Here is a 21,354-nt window from a genome sequence, read left to right on the forward strand (position 1 = left end):
ACTTTAGGTGAGGTAATCCAACAGTGATAACCGGTGATTGTGTAATCTGTGTTCATGCTGTATTGTTAGTATAAATCAGGCAGCGAATAATTTGGTGTTTTCTGGCACTCAAAACAGGTTGAGTAATATGGCCTCAATGCCACTTTGAATAGAACTACATGAATAAATGAAATACATATGCCCACAGCAACCGCATTGTGAACAATGCTGTAAAACTGTTGGATTTAAAAAGAAGAAAAAAAAAAAGTCTGCACACAAATATCATTACACTATTTACGTTTACAAGTTGTTTGACGAGTATATGGTTAACGATACAGTGTAACTACTTCATATTTTTGTGAAGTATTTGGTGAAAACTACAAAGCTGTATGTAATTCAATGTTAATTTAACATTATTTAGCAGGTTTCATTCGACTTTACGTATAGAGCGATTCAAAACGTTTGGCCATAGCTGTACACTGCAAGACCCAGCCTTAGAGAAAAGCTAAAAACCAAGACAAATAAGATGATATATAAAACACTGCAGTTTGTTCAAAATGCAGATGTTACACTCTTCAGAAAGAACACTGGAATAGAAAATGCAGATGTTACACTCTTCAGAAAGAACACTGGAATAGAAAATGCAGATGTTACACTCTTCAGAAAGAACACTGGAATAGAAAATGCAGATGTTACACTCTTCAGAAAGAACACTGGAATAGAAAATGCAGATGTTACACTCTTCAGAAAGAACATTGGAAAAGAAAACTTTCACGACTTGGAAAGTTTGCAAGTCACCAAGAAGTTTAAAGACCACTACTGCCATCTAGGCCAGAAAAAGTGCAAGTACAACTATTCCAGGAAATGAGAAGCAGAGTAAACTCTGCTAAAAACAAAACACTGTGAATGATCTCTTAAGCAGTATGGCTTCAGCAAGGACTCAGACAGCTATTTCTAATGGAGGCAGACCTTTAGTTGTGAGAAGTGAAGTGCAATATTGATGCTTTCTCAGGCAGCTCCCACAGTCTGAACACATAAGAACAAGGTGGTGTGTTACCTTTGAAGTAACCTGGGGTTACATTTGCATAGCAGAGTGTGTCAGGCAACTCCCACAGTCTGAACACATAAGAACAAGGTGGTGTGTTACCTTTGAAGTAACCTGGGGTTACATTTGCATAGCAGAGTGTTAACCGTGTTAAAAAAAGCTTATCAGGTTGTAGTTTCCTTTGCCACCTGGTCACATTGATAAGGTTACAGCACAACTCTGAACGTAGCCTATTTTTGTCTGCTTTACTGTGCTTGTTGTAATTCGTGATAAGTATGGTGGCTGTTGACATTAAGTGGCACAGGCACTACACCCTGAAGAAGGTGATGACGTAGGAAGGAGTCCAATATCAGGATTTATTTTTTCCAGTTTAGAGGTCTGTTGCCATGGTAACATATTAAATTCACAACAAGTGAGAAGTATTTGTCTGGTTAGTTTGTTACTTTATTTTAAAAACAAACACATTGAATGACAACTGTGCATTGCACTACAGGATTAATGTTACAGGACAGAAACAAACCGAATTTATACTCCAAACACCGGTACAACTCAATACGCATAACCAGACCAGTGATTATAAAAACTAGGTTTCACCAGCAGTTGGGTTATTCAAATACAGCCTGCTGCAGAAGTCTTGTAACAATAAGAAGCATGCATTAAAAAAAACGTATTGACCTGATAAATATTCCTGCAGTTATGATTATTGCGTTATTACAGAGTAATGGCATTCACATTTTTAATTTAATTTTAAAAGTTTAAATCATGAGCTCTTGCTTCTCAAACTTGTTTGCAAAGCAATTTCATGTAATTCAATCTTTTTCCAGAGCCAATATTAAAATCCCCGCAGGGTAAAAAGTCTTCCTGGGACTTACTTCCTCAGGTCATCTCAATTCATATTCAAATCAGAGGCTAAACAAAACATTCAGAGCTATCATTTTAAAAATCTTTAGTACGACATGACGCAAACCACAGCAGATTACCAACCAGCAATAAGTGTTAATGGTCTTGAACCGCAGCTGAACAGGAAACCAGATCCCCATACTCACATTTTAATGATGGTTATTTTTACAAATATGTTTTTGTGTGAAAGTGCATAATCTCATACCTAGCTCCAGTTATTTGCATACTGTTTACCAAGGCATGGAAAATGGATCTGTGGTTTTTGCTATCTTCACTGTAAACTACTTTTGCTGTAGGTGAAAACTCAAAAAAGCATGTACAACAAATGCACATCTTAGCCGAATGCACTGTCCCCTGCACTGATTTCACATATAACAGGGTTAGTAGAGAGGTACATTTCCTCGATTTAAGATTTTCAACATGCGTTGGATTATTGGATTTTCTACACATGTAAACAAGCTTGGTACAGTTTTACAAACGTAAGACGACAATGCAACACACAGCATCTACAATCATTACTAAGCATGTACCTTAGTGGTAAGCAGTGATCTGCATTTCTGAAGACACAATTAAAAACTGTTGTGTATCCTTCACAAAGCACACCAAGATAACAACCGATTTTCTTCTACACCAAAAAGAAAAAAACAAACAAACAAACAAAAACCTGCATCTTGAATTTAGGAACTATTCTCAGCACTTCCGAGATAAAAGTTTGACGCTCTTAACACAGAGAACACATGATACTGGCAAATCATGCAATTGAAAAATATTTTAGGATCTACGTACTGTATCTTATGAAATTCAAAACAGCAGTACATCAACAGGCTCTCAGTTTATGTTATATGGCTTTTGGTTAAAACTGCACTAGAAGGCGTTGGTTTTAAAAAGCATCTGCAGCACTTCACCTGCGAGGCTTGGAGGCTATGTCACAGTGGCCCGGGCAGCTGCTGAAGAGTATGTCTGTCTAAACTCTGCTGCAGTCTGTATGATATGTTAGTTTGTGATGCAGTGCAGCATTCCTAAAAGCAGGCTTTGTATACACAGCAAGAGCTATTCTGATGCATAACTAAAGCTATGAAATAGAACAAGGAAACAGTACAGGATATACATCCAGGACAATGGGAGCAAGATGCCCCAGTGTTATCGCTATCTATTCTGCTAGATAGTCATGCCCAACCATGGTGCTCTGAAGCTTACCACTCTAGCTCTCTTAATCACCTCCTTCACATGTACAGTATTGCAATGTGTATACTACAACAAGAATCCCATGCCTTGTCCACTATAACCAGTGTGAAAACAATGCTGAAAGTTGTTTCAGTAATATGCTGACTCTGTTAATCTTCACAGAGCAACTGTTAGTCTGGCTCAAACTAAGGTTTACTTTTATTTTAATAAACTAAAATAAAACTTTAATGAACTTATTTTAATAAAAGAAAACTAAAGTTTTTTTTATTTTATTACACTTTATTAATTTGACTGACTGTACCTCAGTGTTGAATTGCACATAGGAGGCTGTGTGGTCCAGTGGTTAAAGAAACAGGTTTGTAACCAGGAGGTCCCCGGTTCAAATCCCAGCTCAGCCACTGACTCATTGTGTGACCCTGAGCAAGTCACTTAACCTCCTTGTGCTCCGTCTTTCAACTCTGCAACTGATGCATAGTTCACACACCCTAGTCTCGTATCTTGTAAAGCGCTTTGTGATGGTGGCCCACTATGAAAGACGCTATGTAAAAATAATATTATTATTATTATTATTATGATGATGTAACTCAGGCCAGAAAGAGGTACACACTTCAAAAAAGGAATTCATTATCTCTCCATCAGAGATATGACAACTAACTGTTAACTCATGTATCCCTTGTCCCAATCGCACATGCTTTTAGAGGCTCCATTTCAGACAACCGTCAAATTACATTGCAATAATCTTTACAAATAAATCAAGAGCTACCACTTCCTTCTTATTTAAAAGGGCATTGTGCTGTAACTGCAATTTAAAAACAGCATATCCCTAATTTCAGTTTCACACTTCAAGAAAAGTAATGCCCTTACATTAATTGTAGTGTATTCCCAGTTCCATCTTCTACATATTTTTTATACAAATAGCAACCGTATGTATTTTTAGGACTGTGTGTGATATTCAGTTATTAGCAAGTAGTGAGTTGAGAAAGAAAAAACACCCTGATTTTTACAACACAGAAGAGGGCTTTGACAGGCCAATGTACAAGGACAGACTATGAATGCATCGGTGTTAATGGGATTGTTTGCATTTCAAGCATGATGGCTGCTGTGCGTTAATAACTGTACATGACACAGTCTAATATTTGTTAGTACTTGATAAAGGCACTTCCAGGTAAAGCTAGAACAGCACCTTGTGTTTGACAGTACAAGCCCCTGTGCCAGTGAAGGCGAGGGTTTGTTTTATAACACGCTGAAGTGAAGGATGTACTGGAGCAGCTTGTTACGGTTAGCTTGAGGTAGAAAGGTGCTGCTCAGCTCCAGGACGCTCACGCTGTTTTCACGCTTTTCTTTGAACACCTACACAATTGAGGGAAAAAAAAAAAAAAACAACAAACTAAATTTACACAGCATTGGAATTTCTGAATTTACACAACTGCTCTATTTAAACCCCATCCTCAAAAAAATAGAAGAGGAAAAGCCACTAAAAATCTGAACCACAGAATACTACAGAATACAAAGGCTTCCCCAATAAATAAGTAAAAAGAATGTTTGGTTTAATATATATAGGGCTTCTGATTTTCGGTTTTACCCTGATATTCTCATTAAACACATTAAAGAACTGTAAATAGGGTTATGATATTCTCATTACACACATTAACAACAAACTGTAAATACGGTTATGATATTCTCATTAAGAACGTACCCCAAGTTCTTTAAAGGTCTTCACTGTATTTTTCACAAGATGGTGGGTGGCACTCTCGCCTAAAAACAAATAAAGAAACATTATACTTGTCATCTCCGTGTCTTATTACAGAGTGTAGTAAAAGGTACTAGAATATATATATCTTTTTCAGCCAATTAAAATGAACCCATTTTGAAAGAATATTTGCATTTGAGTACTAAAAGAAAAGGAATATATATATATATATATATATATATATATATATATATATATATATATATATATATATATATTTTTTTTTTTACTTATTTCTTAGCAGACGCTCTTATCCAGGGCAACTTATTATACAGCACCTACTGTAGGGAGTACCTTTCACACAAACAATCTGACTCACCAAAAGCAGCCACTTTCATCTCTGTCCTTGTTATCAGGTATTTAAACAGCTGGTTGGTGTAATCCTTCTCTGTGACAGGGCCCCTCAAACTGTGGACAAAGATGGCAGCTGAACTGTAGGCCTCCACTACAGGACCCAGAATGCTCTGCAGGAAGGTCATGAACTCCTGATGCTCTGGCGATGAGCTCACCTGGAAAGAAAACTGATGTCACCGAAGATGCTGTCTGCAATTACAAACCTTTGCGTAATGTGTAATTATATATATATATATATATATATATATATATATATATATATATATATAATGTTAACAGGATCTGAATTACTGATAAGTGGCGGGAGCAGTTTCTATTTCTTGTACAATACCAAGAAGTTAGATAACAATGTATTCAGGAAAATCCATGTTATGTTTCTGCAGTACATGGTACAGAAGCTTGGCACAGAAGAACACTGACAAGCTTGTACCTTGAGGTACCGGTCTCTCTGCTCCTCTCCAAAGTCACTATCTTCATCCTCTTCATCACTCCTCCACGACAGAGGCTCCGGATATTTTTTTGGCCAGGGTTCCTCTGTCGGGCTGGGGCTCAGATCTTCCTGATCTTCCTGAAGGGGAGGGAGTTACAACAGCTAGTATAGATTAACTGTTGTATTTAGAAACAATCATCTTAAACTAATTTACGTGGAGAATATTCCAATGTAATGCACTAAACTGTAAAACATCCACATACCGATAACCTCCAAATGATATAAATGACACTTTGTTCTGCATGCATAGACGCATGGGTGGCTTATAAGAGCATATCACACAATGCATGTCACACTGAGGCCCTCTAGTGTATGTAAAAAATACAAATACAAAATTAATACATATTCTTTTGGTTTTTACAATTGCCATTTTTTAGGATGCCGATATTCCCTTCACTTACATGCATATTCTCAAGTACAGATCAAGCTGAAACAAAATGTAAGACTTGGGGCATAAAACATATGTCACGACTGCAAATGACTAACTTTAAGAAGTGTGCTTTCAGACGTTATAACCTGTATTTCACAGTAGGCTACAGATTATGGAACTGATGTATATCAAAAATAGAAATCCCTGCGATGCCTTTGGAATGTTTACATTGCTTAGCAAGTAATGAGAACCGAGGTGAGTGAATTATTGATGCAAGTGACATACTAAATGATATTTCTGCAGCCCTATTTCAAACGTAAACACATAAAAGTAGAGTTGATAAAAATACAGCTTGTAATGCCATCAGCCAACACACGCGCACACACACACACACACACACACTGCATGCATCTTACCTCTGCAACCAGAAGGGTGCCACGATGGATTAATCTCCCCACTGCTTCATGGAAAACCTGGTATAGCATCTGGCAAGGCTGTTCATGGAAAAGAACATCCCTTTAATTATGATATGGATTCAGCCCTTTCTAACAATTGGAGTTTAACAGGCATTCAGCAACATGCCAATAAATCCAGTTCACAATTAATGGACACAAGGGAGCGATGGTGACAGGGGCACTATATATGGACCGATGCCGGATGTCGAGTGAACTTTCAAAAGTACAGCAAGTCATTCAACACATATACAGATAGATCCTCAGAGCCATTTACTCCAAAACGGCACTAGCATGATTTTTTCTCAAAGTAATAAGGCAGAGAATAAAGATACCAAATCAAAAATAAACTGACATTTGATGCCAGGGCTTGCGAGTAGTCTTGTAGTCTTTGTTTTAGAATAGCAAATGGTATTTTGTCCAAATCAGACAAAAATAATGCTAATGTCAATTTGGAGTAAATCGCTTTGAGAAAGTCATTGGAAGTCAATTTACAATTAAGATAAGTCTTGCATTTGTTTCACTATACCGTACTGTACCTCCTGTTCGAGACATAGATTACCTTATCAGTAGGGCCATGGAAAATTCACTGTACTTTTTCCAAGAAATTCAAGTGTGACAATAAAAAATACATTTCATGGATTGTCACAGCAGTGCCATTTTATTTAAAAAAAAAAAAAGTTTCTATTGTAAGTTGTGTAGCACAGCGGGGAGGGGGTTGAAATCCTCCCCGCAGTAAAATGTGTAGTTTTGTTAATTGGGGAAGGGTTTTGTTAATTGTTTTATTATTAATTATCCCCTGCACCTGGTAGCCATTGTTAAATTAGAACTAGGTGCAGGGTATTTAAGAGAGGCAGTCAGCTTGCTCAGGGCTGCTGAGGAGAAGGAGGCAGAAAGGAGTGCTCTGCTTCCTGGCAGTCGTGAGGTAAAAGTGTGCTGTATTAAACCTGTGTGTTTTTTTGTTTATTGTTTGGTGGGGAAACGGCCTAGCTGTCCCACTTGTAGTCAGGGTGTTCCTGTGTGTTTAGTTAGTACTCCTTTGAGGAGTTAGGCTTTTGTTTGTTTTGTTTGGGGTTTATGAATAAATATACAGGCCCTGTCCTGTTTAAATAACCTCTATGGTCCAGTAAATGTTTCTTTTATAATCAAGAAGGTCCTGAATTGTAGCAAGGCACCCCTACTTTGTTACATGTGGTGGAGAATGCGGGCAGAAACGCGCCCTACTGACCCAGCACAGTAAAATAAATAAATAAATAAATAAACAAACAAAAAAACACACAGGTTTAATACAGCACACTTTTACCTCACGACTGCCAGGAAGCAGAGCACTCCTTTCTGCCTCCTTCTCCTCAGCAGCCCTGAGCAAGCTGACTGCCTCTCTTAAATACCCTGCACCTGGTTCTAATTTAACAATGGCTGCCAGGTGCAGGGGGAAATTAATATTAATACAATTAACAAAACCCTTCCCCAATTAACAAAACTACACATTTTACTGCGGGGAGGATTTCAACCCCCTCCCCACTGTGCTACAGTTGCCTAAAATGAATAGCGCATCAAAGTAAATCACTGAGGCTGAAACATTAACATTTAATGGTAGTACTGAGTCAACATTTACATTGTAACGTTTAAAACAATCTTTTAAAATGTAACAAACAAGGGTCATTTAAAAGTGTTGGCTGAAAAAAGTAAGCAGCAGACAAAACTGATTAAAACAAAACAAGTTTGAATGACAAATTTGGCAACATTGTCGAGTTTTGTAAACGTTTAAAACTTAGGCTATGCTCATACAGTAATTAAACGGACTGTATTGTATAGCGTTATGCTGACTTTGAAAAACAAAATGTTAAAAACAGGGTTAACTGCAAGTGACAAAACCGAAACTTTGTTTTTCTTTACACACACTAAATTACATATGACGTTTTAAAACCACATAACATCTGCATCCACGGAGTTTGGTGGAATTGACAAAAAGCAGTGTGCAATTTTTACCAAATATTTCATGGTAGGCAGTCAAATACACAAGGCCCTACTTATCATATAATGTAATATAGACATGATTTAAAATACAGAGAATTAGTTTTACTCACCAGAGCAACAGCCACTTCATTAGACAAGAAGTGAGAGAGGCCAGCAGCTTTTCGGATCAGTCTTTCTTGGCTTACCAATATCTTTGATGTGCCCTGTACCACTTCTGTGGTATTTTCCCTCAGCATAGCAAAGAAACAGCAAGCTGTCAGGAGAATCAATACAAAACATGCCAACAGAGCATAAGTTCAGCTTCAGCACTGGTCAACAGTAACTGCAAAGTCATTTCTATACATGGCTGTTATGCCGTGTTGTGTGCAATAAGTTCTGGTGGTCTCAGCTAAGTAGTGAATGCAGAGCTGCCCGTACAGTTGTTCAAAGCCACCATTTCATGCAGTCAATCAGCCTTTCATACGAAGCTGTATTGTTGATATTGCCCTGGAACAAGAACACCTAAAGTCAAGCGCGAATGTGAAACCAAACAACGCAAATTAGAAAATCTCAAACTGGGATATACAGTAGTTCAGAAACAGGTGCCTGGAAATCCCTGGAATGTCCACTGGGGGTAGCGTGTGCTGTTGGGGACAATCACATTCCAAGCTTGCTTTCAGAGTGCACTGCAATCAAAAGTCTACTACATCTCAGGAGCATTACAATATATAGTTTAATAAAACAGAACCAAATGTCATTACTGAAGTGAGATTTCACTACTTACCAATGATGGCTTCAGTAATGAAAACGTGAAACAAGCCATTACTATAGAAGTTTAGTTCAAATAAGGCAGGGATAGCTGTGCTGGGAGAGATGAAGAACTCAGTGTTGCGGCTGGCACTGGTAATGTTAACACAGTTTCCAAAAAGGTGCAAAGCATGCATGACCACATCCTCAGAGTTGCCCGAAAAGCCCAGATCAAAATCACGAGCAAGAACCTCCTCCTTCATGTAAAAGAAGTCCTCCACCAGCTTCGACAAGCAGACACCCTGCAAAAACAGAGAGAGAAGCGCAATTCACTTAGGCGTCTCTCTCCTCTGAGCTACAGTTACTTTAGACTGTGTGTAGCAAGGTTTCATTTATTTATCCTCTTGAAAAACGAGACCCTTCGCAGATATCAGACCCTGATTATCAAATCACATGAACAAAAATAAAAACTAGATGTCAAAGATCCTAAAGCACATTTTTAACAAAAAAAAAAAAAAAAAAAAAAAAGGTGCCTTCAGCTGTAGCAAATGTGCAGAAACAATTATCCCAGTATCTAGTTCCTCCATCAGGACAAAAGATTAAGGACTTGTGAGACTAGATGTCTCATCAACACAAATCAGGATTATGTTAGAGAGATCCGAAAATTAAATAAATACATTTAAAAAACAAACACAAAAAAAAAACCACACATTTACCTGTCTGTGTCTGTACAAAAGTAAACAAGCTACTATATGAGTGGACATCACAGCCGATGATTTATTGGCAGCTGCAAAGACAAATTTAGCATTTTATAATTCATAGGCAACACTAATTTGAAACCTTTCTGTCTTACATTTTATCACAGCAGCAAAAGTGCAGATTTTGCTTTCTTTGAGGATTTCAACTTGAAAGTGTCTTTAAAATGTACTGGATCAACTTCAGAAGCCTGGCGCTGGCTACTGGCATTTCATTCTAAAGGGAAACTCTAGGGGGGTGGTGGGGTTATTCCTAAAAAGAGGGATAGGGTTATTAATGCAATCCAAGTATATTCCCTGGTTCTGTAAAACATTCCAAGAAAAGCGGCTGTGGCTTATCCCAGAAGGGTGCAGTTTGATCCTATCAACACCCTTAATCTCTTATGCAAACTTTCCTCAAGAAATAACTACTGTACTGAAAATTCCAAAAGCTTAAGAGCAGAACATTTCAGATGGTCAGCATGGTGTTGCTGTGCCACAGAATAGAACGAGGAAAACAGGAACGGGCACTCACTGAATAGGGCATGCTTTGCCAAGTTGGAAATCACTTGTCGTCTCCAGGGTTCGTCCGTCAGGTCTCTGAGGTTATGACGCTCAGCCTCCTCGTCAAACAGGACCTGGTTTGGACTACAAGACAAGAACACGCAAGGCAATTGTTTAGAGTTTAGCACACCGAGAACAATAAGGGGGAAGACATGGAAGCTGAGTAAAAGTAACTTTAGAACACAAGGTAGGAAGCACTTTTTTGTGCTTTTAAATGAGGCCCCCCCCCCACCCACCGTCTCTTAAGTGCTAACATGGGACGATCCTTGATGGGCTGAAAGGCTTTTTCCTTGTTCCCAAGCTTTTCTTATGTACTCGAATACTTAAAGTTTTAAACATATAAGGTATATTATCAAAGAAGAAAAACAGACTTGCTGTAGAATACTTGTCAGAGTATTATCTCTATAAATCTCTGATTAAAACTTAACTGCCACAAACCTTGTTCTGTGAGTGACCAAGAGAAAAAGAAACAAAAAAAAACAACATACATACTACTAAATGGACAGTACATAACATATTTCTCATTTAAAATTTCTAATAACCATGATGTTTAATGAGATCTCTTCTGAAAATGTCAGCCAAGAACCCAGCAAAATTCTCAACATTGTACACCAGCAGATTAAAAAAACACACAGATACAAAAATGTACTATGCTTTAAGACCTACAGTAATGAAGCCGTGTAATCAGTTCCATAATAAAGAGCTTGAACATATGCTGCATATATTTTTAAATATGTTTAAATGGACCATAATGATTTTGGAGCAGAACAGGGAAGCAGATTAAAAAAAAAGACTGAAAGCACAAGCTAACAGGAACTTTTTCCAGCTTCCAATCACTTAGATGCAAGTCAACCCCCCCTAAAAAAAAAATATATATATATATATATATTTATATACAGATGGTCTCCTGGAACTACAGTACTTCATCTAATGAGCGATAACTCCTTCCTGATGTCTTCAACATATTTTGGCAGAAGTAAATGCACAACGTATATGTTTCAGTAGAAAAGGGGATAAACAAGACTGCTGAAGAGGACTGCGTAGGGGTCGACAAGCCAAACTTCAGATACATGCTTTTCACACAGATACCTCACTCTTTGGGTAAGTGTACAGTATATTAAACATACCGAGAGGATGAGAGGATGGTTGGAACCAAGATCTGCTCTAGGGTCAGCTGTGCAGGAAGCGGTCGATTTCTTTGAGTATCAAGATACTCCTGAAACAAACAAAATAGGGTTACAGCACTGACCAAACCCAATAAAAAAAAAAAAATAAAATACAATCTAGAGAGTCAAACAATGAAGCATGACATGATACTGACAATACACAATAAAAGTCTGGATAGATCCATAACCTAGCATCAAGTCATCTTTCACTAAAGAAGTGCTGCAGTTCACAAGGGAGAATTCCAGTGTAGACATCCAGACACAGCATGTTAAATGACTTGTTGTAATACATGTCAGTACACAAACATTCCTGAAACGTTCCTTACCTTTAATGAGAAGGGCTGTGTAAAGTCCACTCGGACACAGCCATAGTTCTTGCGTAGCATTCTGAAAACGCCCTGCGCCACTCCCCACAGGCTCTCATTCTTCTTAGGCTTACCCTAGAACAACAATGATACTAATTGTCAATGCTAGCTCGCACTAGGTATAGCATTCCTGTTGATATTTTAAATGGTGCACAGCTGATAGCACATCAGTAATTCATGGATACAAAAACACATGTCAGTACTTTGAAAGAGACACACTTACTTCAAACTACAAGCCTTTGAACAGAAACTTAGGTCAAATATTTATTTTACAAATTACAAAACGTCAATGTTCTCACCAGTTGTTCTCTGTTGTAGTTTCCCTCGATGATTCGGTCATAGGAGATCCCCACAGGGACAATGAGAACGTCAGGAATGGACCCAGAGCACAGGCTGTCCACAACAATGGAGAGAAGGCCTGCTCTGGCTGGGGAGGCTTTGCCACTGCGGGAACGAGTGCCCTCCAGGAAAATCTCCATAAACTGGTGCTGCCTCAGCAGCTCCTCGGTGTACTGAAAACAGAGAGAAGGGGAACTTTAACCCCCCCCCCAAAATCACAGGTCACGAGGAGCACGGCAACTAGAGGAGCTCTGCACAGAGAGATCTAAACTGAGGAGGTGGCATTCCGTGCAACAGCGAGGCAAAAAGACTAACATTACATTCAATTTTAGGTGAGCATTTTATTAATATACACTTTTTATACCTTTTGCTCTACTACTTTTATGGTCAATTTCTTCTTCAAACCCACCTAGATTAATAACCAACTGAGATGCAGTTGAAAATTGGATCTATCGTTACCATCCATGCATTCTGCACATTTAACAATGCACATATATTTATTTTAAAATGTCCTCACTGTGTAGGATGCCACAGGACTTTGGAAAGGGACTGTGGTTTTACATTAGCACGGTAGTATCTGTAGTAATTCTAACACATTTCGGCAAGCAAAAGGAGACAAAACTCACCACATGGAGAAGTGACCTATACAAGACATCCTTCTTTCCACCAGGAGTCTCATCCAGCCTGCGGCGTATGAAGAAGCCGCCAAGTTTGCGAATCAATGTGCTAAAAGAAACATTCACAAACAAAATGTCAATTCAAATAAAAATCTTATTTCCAGTATTTCAGAACCTAATTGACACCTTGTAAATACTTTGAATAATGTATAGTGTGTAATCTAATTCAAAATCCCCCAGCAGTGTACCTTTAGAAAATCGAAACACCCACCCTTCTTAGAGAAGGGTTAGCAGGCAGTTTGTTTGTAACCCACCTGAAGATAGGGATATTGAGGTTGTTCCCAGCAGCAATGTGCGGTGCTTTGATGTTGTAACAGAAGAGGACGAAGGTGATCAGCAAATAGTCTATATGAGATTTATGGACTGGTAGAAAGACCAAAGGAACATTGTGCTGAAATGCAAAAAAAAATAAAAATAAAAAGCAATAAATAAATCAACACCATGTATGTTTCCATATCCATCCATGAAAACTGCTCCACTGAACTAAAGCGACTGAAATCAAACCCAGTATTAATACTGTAATCTAACTGGTCTTCTGACTACAGTAGTAGCAGTACCTTTAAAATCACTATTAATGACTTCAGTTAACCATTTCGGTGCATTTGATGACAGTCACTTTGCTGTCTCTTGTAATGTGCCAGTGACAACAGGTTACGTACAGTGTTATGTGTATGTGAAACATTTCAACAATGATTTTGATAGAACTGTGTCAAAGGTTGAATTTTGATTGTGGCATAAAGCTAGAACACAACCACTGTGGTGGCACTGAGTGCTAAACATTTTTGTGAGGTAGTTGAATGACCCTCACTAGTTGCCAAGGACAAGTCATGCTGACACCACAGCAACAGTTTGAACCCTGTGATCATATGCAGTGGAGTACATTGAACTTTGTTATCTCGCCAATGAAATAGTGTATGCAACCCAAAAGAGATTATTTCATAACCTGTGTGGCTTAACAAGCAGTCAAGACATAGATGTCACTTAGGAAATCTGCAGCATCCAGCATGCACAGAATTACACATCAAGAAGCTAGGTGCGTTTCTCATTATGAAGAAATAATGTGATCATGGGATTCTCAGAAACACTGCTTGTAACCAAGAGAATTATCCTATGAAAAGCAACAATCTATTCCCTTGTTAACTGAAGCGATACACATTCCAGACTGCATCCCACCTGCAAGTCCAATTCTGTAGCAACAAAACCACAAGTCCAGCAACATTCATAACTCCAAACGCACGCCCTGCTTAAACAATGACATACAGGAGCTAGTTCAATTCCAGCTTTGTTAATCCTCTCTGCATGCACCTTTTGTGAGAAACGTATTTCACTTGGTTTTGCAGCTACGTTAAACATTCAAAAATAGCAAACACAAAGTCCAGTTTCAGCTCGAATATGCAGACAAAATGATTCCAATATGGTTAGGTTGAAAACCTAGTTTTTCTGCTTAAGTGCACTTGTATGTTTTTCCCGTTTAGTAGCCCTTACAGCTATGAAACAGAAGATCTTCCGATTTATCCTATATAGTTTCTAAACAATTAAACCAATCAATCAGTAAATAGGTACTTTACACTGTGCATGCTTACCTCGGTCGCAGCTTTCTTCACCATCTCCAGCTGGCCCTTGTGTATCTGAATGCTCCAGAAGAACCCATTAAACAACTTCAACAGCACCCAGCCGGTTATCCTTTCATGTCAGAAAAACAAAGTTACCTTTAGTTCCCTTGTACTAAAAGTCCCACTACCGTACAGAATTTTAAATTGTAGTTGCACAACCAATAAGCTATTTTAAATAGGTCTGTAACACATTCCTCTCCACTGCTGTAAACACCAAGAATGGATGAATGGGTTTATCCATTCTACCCCCCACACTGATCATGATACTCAATAATTTACAGAATGTCTAGTTTCAAGTAAAAATGTAACTGTGACATTACACAAGCAATACATATGTATATAAAAACAGACCGAACAGTGTGTAACCTGCAGCTAAACAAGAAGCAATACATTTATTTAAAAGATCCCTGTTGCATCATAGTTTGTTTGAAAAGCATGCTCAGTATAATCTCTCTCACCTATCTCTGCCAGCCTACTGATACTGTGAACAATAATAATAATGCTGACAAAAACAAAAACACACATTATCAGTATTTATGCTACAATTGTTATCTTTAACCATTTCATTATTCCTCATTTTGTCACAGATCCTACAAGGAATATTCCAAACGTTATGGGTTCTGCAGCTACTGAACAATTTCCAAGGGAACCCTAACCCTGTCCAGCAGCTAGCACTAGATACATTGGCCTGTTTACCTGATAAAAGCAGGTGAAATGTTGGCCACCATTTCCTGGAGGATTGCTCTTGCCTTTCTCTTTACTTTGCGAACAGCCTTGTGGTCTAGCTGGGATTCCAAACCTGGGCTGTTTTCTTCTGCCACATCTATAGTAGCCTTTTGGACCCTAAAAAAAAAAAAAAAGAGAACATTAATAGGTCATTAACATAAAACCTTCAATGCAGATGCTTTCATTGGCACATTAGCTGGAAGTGTCAGGGAGATATCAAGCGTCTACAAGGCATGAAAAACATGGTCAACTTCACCAGCATGGCGATTCCAAAATGGCAAAGTAAAGTTAAAGTAGTGCTTGTGGGGAAGCTCAAACAGAAACTAAACGTGGTCATCTTCTAAAATAAATACAGCCTGGCTAAACTATTGCCAATAGATGCAAGTTATTTTGCACATGACAAAGGGTGTGCCATAACTGCTAAAAGGTATCATCAGCCTTCTGTTACTAGCAAACAGTTATCAACAAACTTGAGCACTGCACATATTGGTGCAGATATGGCGATAGGGTTGTCAATGGCAATTGTGGAAGATCATCTCATAAGGGAAGTGAAAATGATCTGATGTTTATAAAGGGAATCTGCAAGACTCCTGATAGCAGACATGCAAGCACTGAAGCAAAGAGAGGCTATGGGAAGAGTCCACATGCTCATGATACCTGCTGTTGTTCAACACATTCTCCATCACGTTCCTGGCAAACATGTCCTTTTGAACATCCCGCTCCAAAACAAACAGGACATAGCACAGTCGTCTGGCCAACCAGCCTCTATGCCTGAAAGCAAGCGAATGAATAAATGAATGAATCCATCATTTCGTTTCAATGTAAAACATTTCCCCAAGTATGCCATCCAGTTGCATTTTCTTTTTGTTTCAAGCCAATACAACTATTACATGTTTATTTTATTTTATATATTGCCATAATGAAGCACAAGTACAAGGATTTGTGAAACTGAACCTCTTGTTTATTATTGAAAACAAAACATCAAATGGTGGGTCGAACCCGTTGGCACAGGCAAAAACAACTTGCACAGCAAGTCATGCAATGTTCCTCTGTAAAGCTAAAAATGAGAAAACTAGCTGAAACTAGTCCTGCTGTTCAAGGGCCAATCCCTAAATACACACACAGCGTGTGGCAATCAGGTGAATTATCTACCAACAAACGAATCTATCAACCGAGATCCACGTCGCCTCATACATCCACAAAACAAACACAATGAGAAGACCTACCTAGTATGTGTTTCATTGATATAGATGACATTGCGCAGGCCAAGTGAGGGAATGCTGGGATTAAAAAGCTTCTCCTGGAGAAAAGAAGAACAGAGCTGCTCAAAACAACTGCAGGGTTAGGTTGTCATTATGGGTTCATACTGAGCCTGATAGCAAAGCGCTTGATTTGGGGGACATGGTTAAACTGACACAGACTTCTGACAGAAAAAAAAGTTTAATATTGTACCGTTATATTTACAGAACATTAAAGGAACGGGTCTAAAAGATGATAAAACAAAAACATGCATTTATCAAGGAACCCATAAAGATACACCGTTTTCTTACATGACTCTGAGGACTGCAAGAGTGGCAACACCTTCCAACGAAGGGCCTCTTGCGGTTCAGAAGGCTTTCTTTCCATTTTGAGGCCGTGGACCTAAGAACTGAAGGGCTTGAACTCCGCTCCTGGAAAGACACATTTTTATTTGCATATTATTTCTAATTTATGTTGATTAATGTCAGGTAAATTCAAGTGTGTCACCCTAACACGGAACAAAGCACAAGAAGCTGAACAGACAAGGCTTTTAACACCAGGGGACCAAATGCAACCACCTGGGAAAAGCGCTCTGCGAAAATACAGCAAATATTGACCATTACATTGTTATTTAGATCTACGATTGACAATGTGTTAATTAAATAAATACACATACACACAAATAAAACTGCTCAACATTCTCTCACATTTATTGCATTACTTAATTTATTACTGAAATTATTTATTAATTTTATGCCCTGGCCAAAAGCCAACTGAATTGGTCCGTATACACCAAGTGTAATTTAAAAACAAAATCTACTGCTACATAATGAGGCACAGTTTTACTGTGATCCAGCACACTACAAATGCAAAAGGTCAAAGAGAGCACTTATTTGAGCCACCTTCACCTTTCTGATATGGTACAGCTCTGGAGTCAAGTCCAGCCTCTTCCTCTGAAGGTATATCTGTTCATATAATAGTAACGTGACACGTCTTACCGGGTCTTCACTCGGATGTTTCCATCTTCCGCCACCTTGCTCCACTGAATTGGACACAAAGGCAGAGTCTAGGGACCCGAGAGAGAGCACAGCCTCGTCCATCCCCCTCCTTATATTACAGACCGAAAAGACGACACCTAAAAACAAATAATAATAAACTGTTAAACAGCAAAGTAATTAGGTCTACTGTGCAGAGAACATGACTGCTTCATGTTCATTCACTCTGAGATGTGTGTTCCACTGTACCATGCTTAAAATAGTTCAACTCATGTTTCACACGATGTCATCATTGCTTTAACACAACTTTGATCACCTGACCCAATATAAACAAGAGCTGGCACAAGAGGTTATTTTAACTGTACTGCTTAACAGAGCAGCGCGACCCCAAGTTCACCAAGCTCCAACATGCAGTAGTGTCTGAATTGCTGAAGTGGCATGTGGCACCTTCTACAGTACCTGCAGCAGTATACTCTGCATCAAATTACAACAAATTCAATATGGCATGCGGTCGTCAGATGGAAACTGTAAGATATGCAGTCTATAAAAGTGTACCAGCTACTGTATAACATGGAACAGTCCTTGAAAACTTCTCTACCCTCTATAAAAGCTATACATAGCTTGGTTTAATACTCTGGCCAAAGCCAGTCCGTACTGAATTAAGTTTGGACTTCAGACTCCCTTTGTGACAAATGGGTTCTGTTGATATCCTTGGCTGTCAGTCACATGCTGCACTGTTGTCTCTATGGCTACTATTGAACTGTTGCCAAATCATTGGTACTGAACGCAAAGTGAAGGGATAGAGAGGTGTGAGAATTAACACATCTAAAACAGCATGTAAAACTTGGATTAGCATACTGAGATACTGAGCCAAAAACCAAAAAAAGCCAGCTTCGTACTGATAGATATGGATTAAAATGTTACTGTTGGTGGTTTTGCAATAGCTTTTGATTAATTTATTAAGGATTAATTGTGTTCCTGTTTTGTATCTTTGCAGTCATGTGCATTAGTGATACATGTTACTTAAATTATTATTTATTTCTTAGCAGACTTAGTTACTTAAATGTATGTATTGTTAAAACCCCAATTGCTTTATGAAAAGGGGAGCTTTTCCTTTCATTGTAACTTGGTCCATCAAACTGGTTATTCCATACAGTGTGTGACAGCCACATACTGTGGAACACAATACAGCCTGTACTGAATCTGACCGAGTTTCAGACTGCTATTGTAGAAGTTGTTCAATTATGGGTTGAGTGTCTACTAGTTACATATCAACACCCTGTACAAACATGTCAAAACCCCTGATTAGTTTTGAATCCAGCATTCGTATTTGCAAGTAAAATCCTGCTGCCATTTTAGAAATATCTACATGTGATCAAATGTCACAAGAGATACTGGAGACCTCTACAGCCCTGTACATGTCACCTGCTGGTAGCCAGAATAGCAAACACAGGTGCTTGGCAACAGTAAAGAAAAGCATGCTACAAGTGGAGCAAGCGAATGGAAATTTATGTGAACAAAAACTGATCGAGTAATTTATCAAATCTATATTTAACAATATTATGTCGTGGCATATGTTAGAGATAGTTGTGAATATATGACCATGACATTGTGTGTGATGGGTGGGGAAACGCAGTACCGTACGCTTGCAGCTGAACCACAATCCTATCCTTTATAACCGGCATGCGTTTATATATTATTTAGTAGAAGCAGTTCTCTTTCATTATTTTTATGTTTACCTCCAAACACCTGGCATCCCCCAGGTTAGGGTTTACAGCAATACAGGATGGCAATGAGCCCTGTGTTCCTATTAATCAAGACATCAAAACCACTAGCATACAGCGAACCAGCAGAGTGACCATTTATCATTGCATTCATCCGAGTGGTCACTACAGGGTCATTCAACAAGTCTCCCAAATAATCTTTCATTTAACACCCTACCTCGCCCGATTTTACACCCACCTCAGAAGGGTTTTGACCTTGCAGTGAAACTCCAAAATAATTTTTTAAAATCTGAAAACATATGTAGTATTTTTTTGGTTTGCAGTGGGGCAAAAGAAATAAACCTTACCACTGCCCAATTTCATTTCATTCCAAATGAGCTCTCAATTACTTAACTATACCCTTAACTGAACTAATAATTTGCCTAATTATACCTTTTTAATTGTTCTCAGCTCATAAAAAGTTGCAGATTAAGTTACTTATAAAATGTTATAGCTAACTAGAAATCTGTGACTGTTTAAGAGCTGAAAACAAGTAGAGACATATTAAAATGCATTTCATTTTAGGAGAAATACATTCCTCAGCACTAATCATAAATCGCCAGCCCCTTTGTCATTTGTTCGAAAATTACACACAAAACCACTGAGTCACAATCTGTCAGCTGTAAATCCGGCCAACACTAATCAGACAGTCAAGCCGTTTAAAATTGGCATAGCGATTAAAACCGGAAGCAGCAGCAAACACTTCTGCAAAGCATTAAGTTACACCAGCAGTAAGAAAACAAAAGAGAAGTACGGTAGTACCGAAAGTAGGTAAAATAAACTGTTACTGTTGGACTACAACTCTGCATAACTTTGTTTTTCAGAATGCTACAGATGCTGCTGACAAAAAGCGGCAACTTCCTTTGACAACACGGGCCCATTATGGAAATACTCAACTCAAAAACAAACCGTTGTGTGTAGGGTTATAACACGAGTTTTTAAATACGACATTGTCCTGCAGTGTACATTCACAGTAAAAATTAAAACGAGATGACTTTAAAATAAAAAAACAAGTTTCAACCGCGATTCATTCACAATGATGCTATTCGACATTTTTAATGATATTGGCATTATAAAAATAAAAAGCAAACTATTTGAAATCACGGCCAAATTACCATTTACCGTTATTATTGGCAAGTGAACTACTGCGTGTATTTTGACAGTTATAGTCCTTATTTTTATGACAGCGTATGTTCAGTCCATATTCTTAAAATAGGCATGCATATTTTGCTGTATAATTCTGCATACGGTGATACTAAAAACTAATAGAATAAAACATTATTCTTTAAGTAATAAGTGTAACCGTTAATTGATTAAAACAAAGAATATTTTACACAATACGTGTAGGCAGGAAAACCTAGACATTTACTATATGTCCATCCCTTCTTTCTTTCACTACCATAGTACGATGATGGTGCAATGAACATGCCGATAGCCTGCAATGCAGTCAGCGTGTCTCAGAAGAGGCCCTTTTCGACCCTTCACTGCCACCGTCCTCTCCCACATAACCTCAACTTCTTAAACAAGTTCCCAGCATTTATTATTCATAAAGTCGGTACAGCTGTTGTGTCCTTACCTTGTAAACGAACTGTCTTTGTACCATATCCGGTGTGTTTTCTATAGATGCCGTGTTGTTTCTCGCTTTTCCGTCCTTGAAGACGCTGAAAGTGATTAACACAGCATGCTCTCGCACTGCAGCTGCTGTGTGCAGAAAAAGGCTGCTTCGACCTTAGTTCTCTTTTAGGTCCGCGTAGGCGGCTTGTGTGTTTGACACATGCTTTGTTGTTAAAAAAAAAAAGGGGCAAGTGGCGCTGTGTCTGATCACGTCCCTGTATCCTTCACGCCCAGTGCATAATGCCATCTGTAAAAATGATTTTTAATATGTGATAAAAAAAAAAAAAAAAAAAAAAAAAGTTTTGGTTCATGCAGTATTTAATATATAATA

General features: G+C 38.4%; 1 protein-coding gene across 2 annotated transcripts; it reads right to left on the reverse strand.

Moving 5' to 3' along the window:
• Positions 1 to 1,446: 1,446 nt before the first annotated feature.
• gpam (glycerol-3-phosphate acyltransferase, mitochondrial) lies at positions 1,447 to 21,214 on the reverse strand. Of its 2 annotated transcripts, none has more exons than XM_034031148.3 (21): positions 20,986 to 21,214; positions 17,650 to 17,786; positions 16,963 to 17,082; positions 16,639 to 16,712; positions 16,070 to 16,183; positions 15,383 to 15,529; positions 14,657 to 14,756; positions 13,328 to 13,464; positions 13,023 to 13,122; positions 12,357 to 12,569; positions 12,019 to 12,132; positions 11,654 to 11,742; positions 10,498 to 10,610; positions 9,945 to 10,015; positions 9,266 to 9,530; positions 8,613 to 8,755; positions 6,490 to 6,567; positions 5,644 to 5,781; positions 5,179 to 5,368; positions 4,806 to 4,864; positions 1,447 to 4,459 (listed from the first exon to the last, which is right to left on the reverse strand). In XM_034031148.3, the coding sequence occupies exons 2-21, from the start codon at positions 17,749 to 17,751 to the stop codon at positions 4,343 to 4,345; spliced, it is 2,484 nt and encodes an 827-aa protein (XP_033887039.3). In that variant the 5' UTR covers positions 17,752 to 17,786; positions 20,986 to 21,214; the 3' UTR covers positions 1,447 to 4,342. The 2 variants fall into 2 exon arrangements, with proteins under 2 accessions (XP_033887039.3, XP_058841278.1); XM_058985295.1 differs by lacking the exon at positions 20,986 to 21,214 and adding an exon at positions 20,809 to 20,851.
• Positions 21,215 to 21,354: the final 140 nt, after the last annotated feature.

Source organism: Acipenser ruthenus, chromosome 13, assembly GCF_902713425.1.
Source record: "Acipenser ruthenus chromosome 13, fAciRut3.2 maternal haplotype, whole genome shotgun sequence".
NCBI classification, from domain to species: domain Eukaryota; kingdom Metazoa; phylum Chordata; class Actinopteri; order Acipenseriformes; family Acipenseridae; genus Acipenser; species Acipenser ruthenus.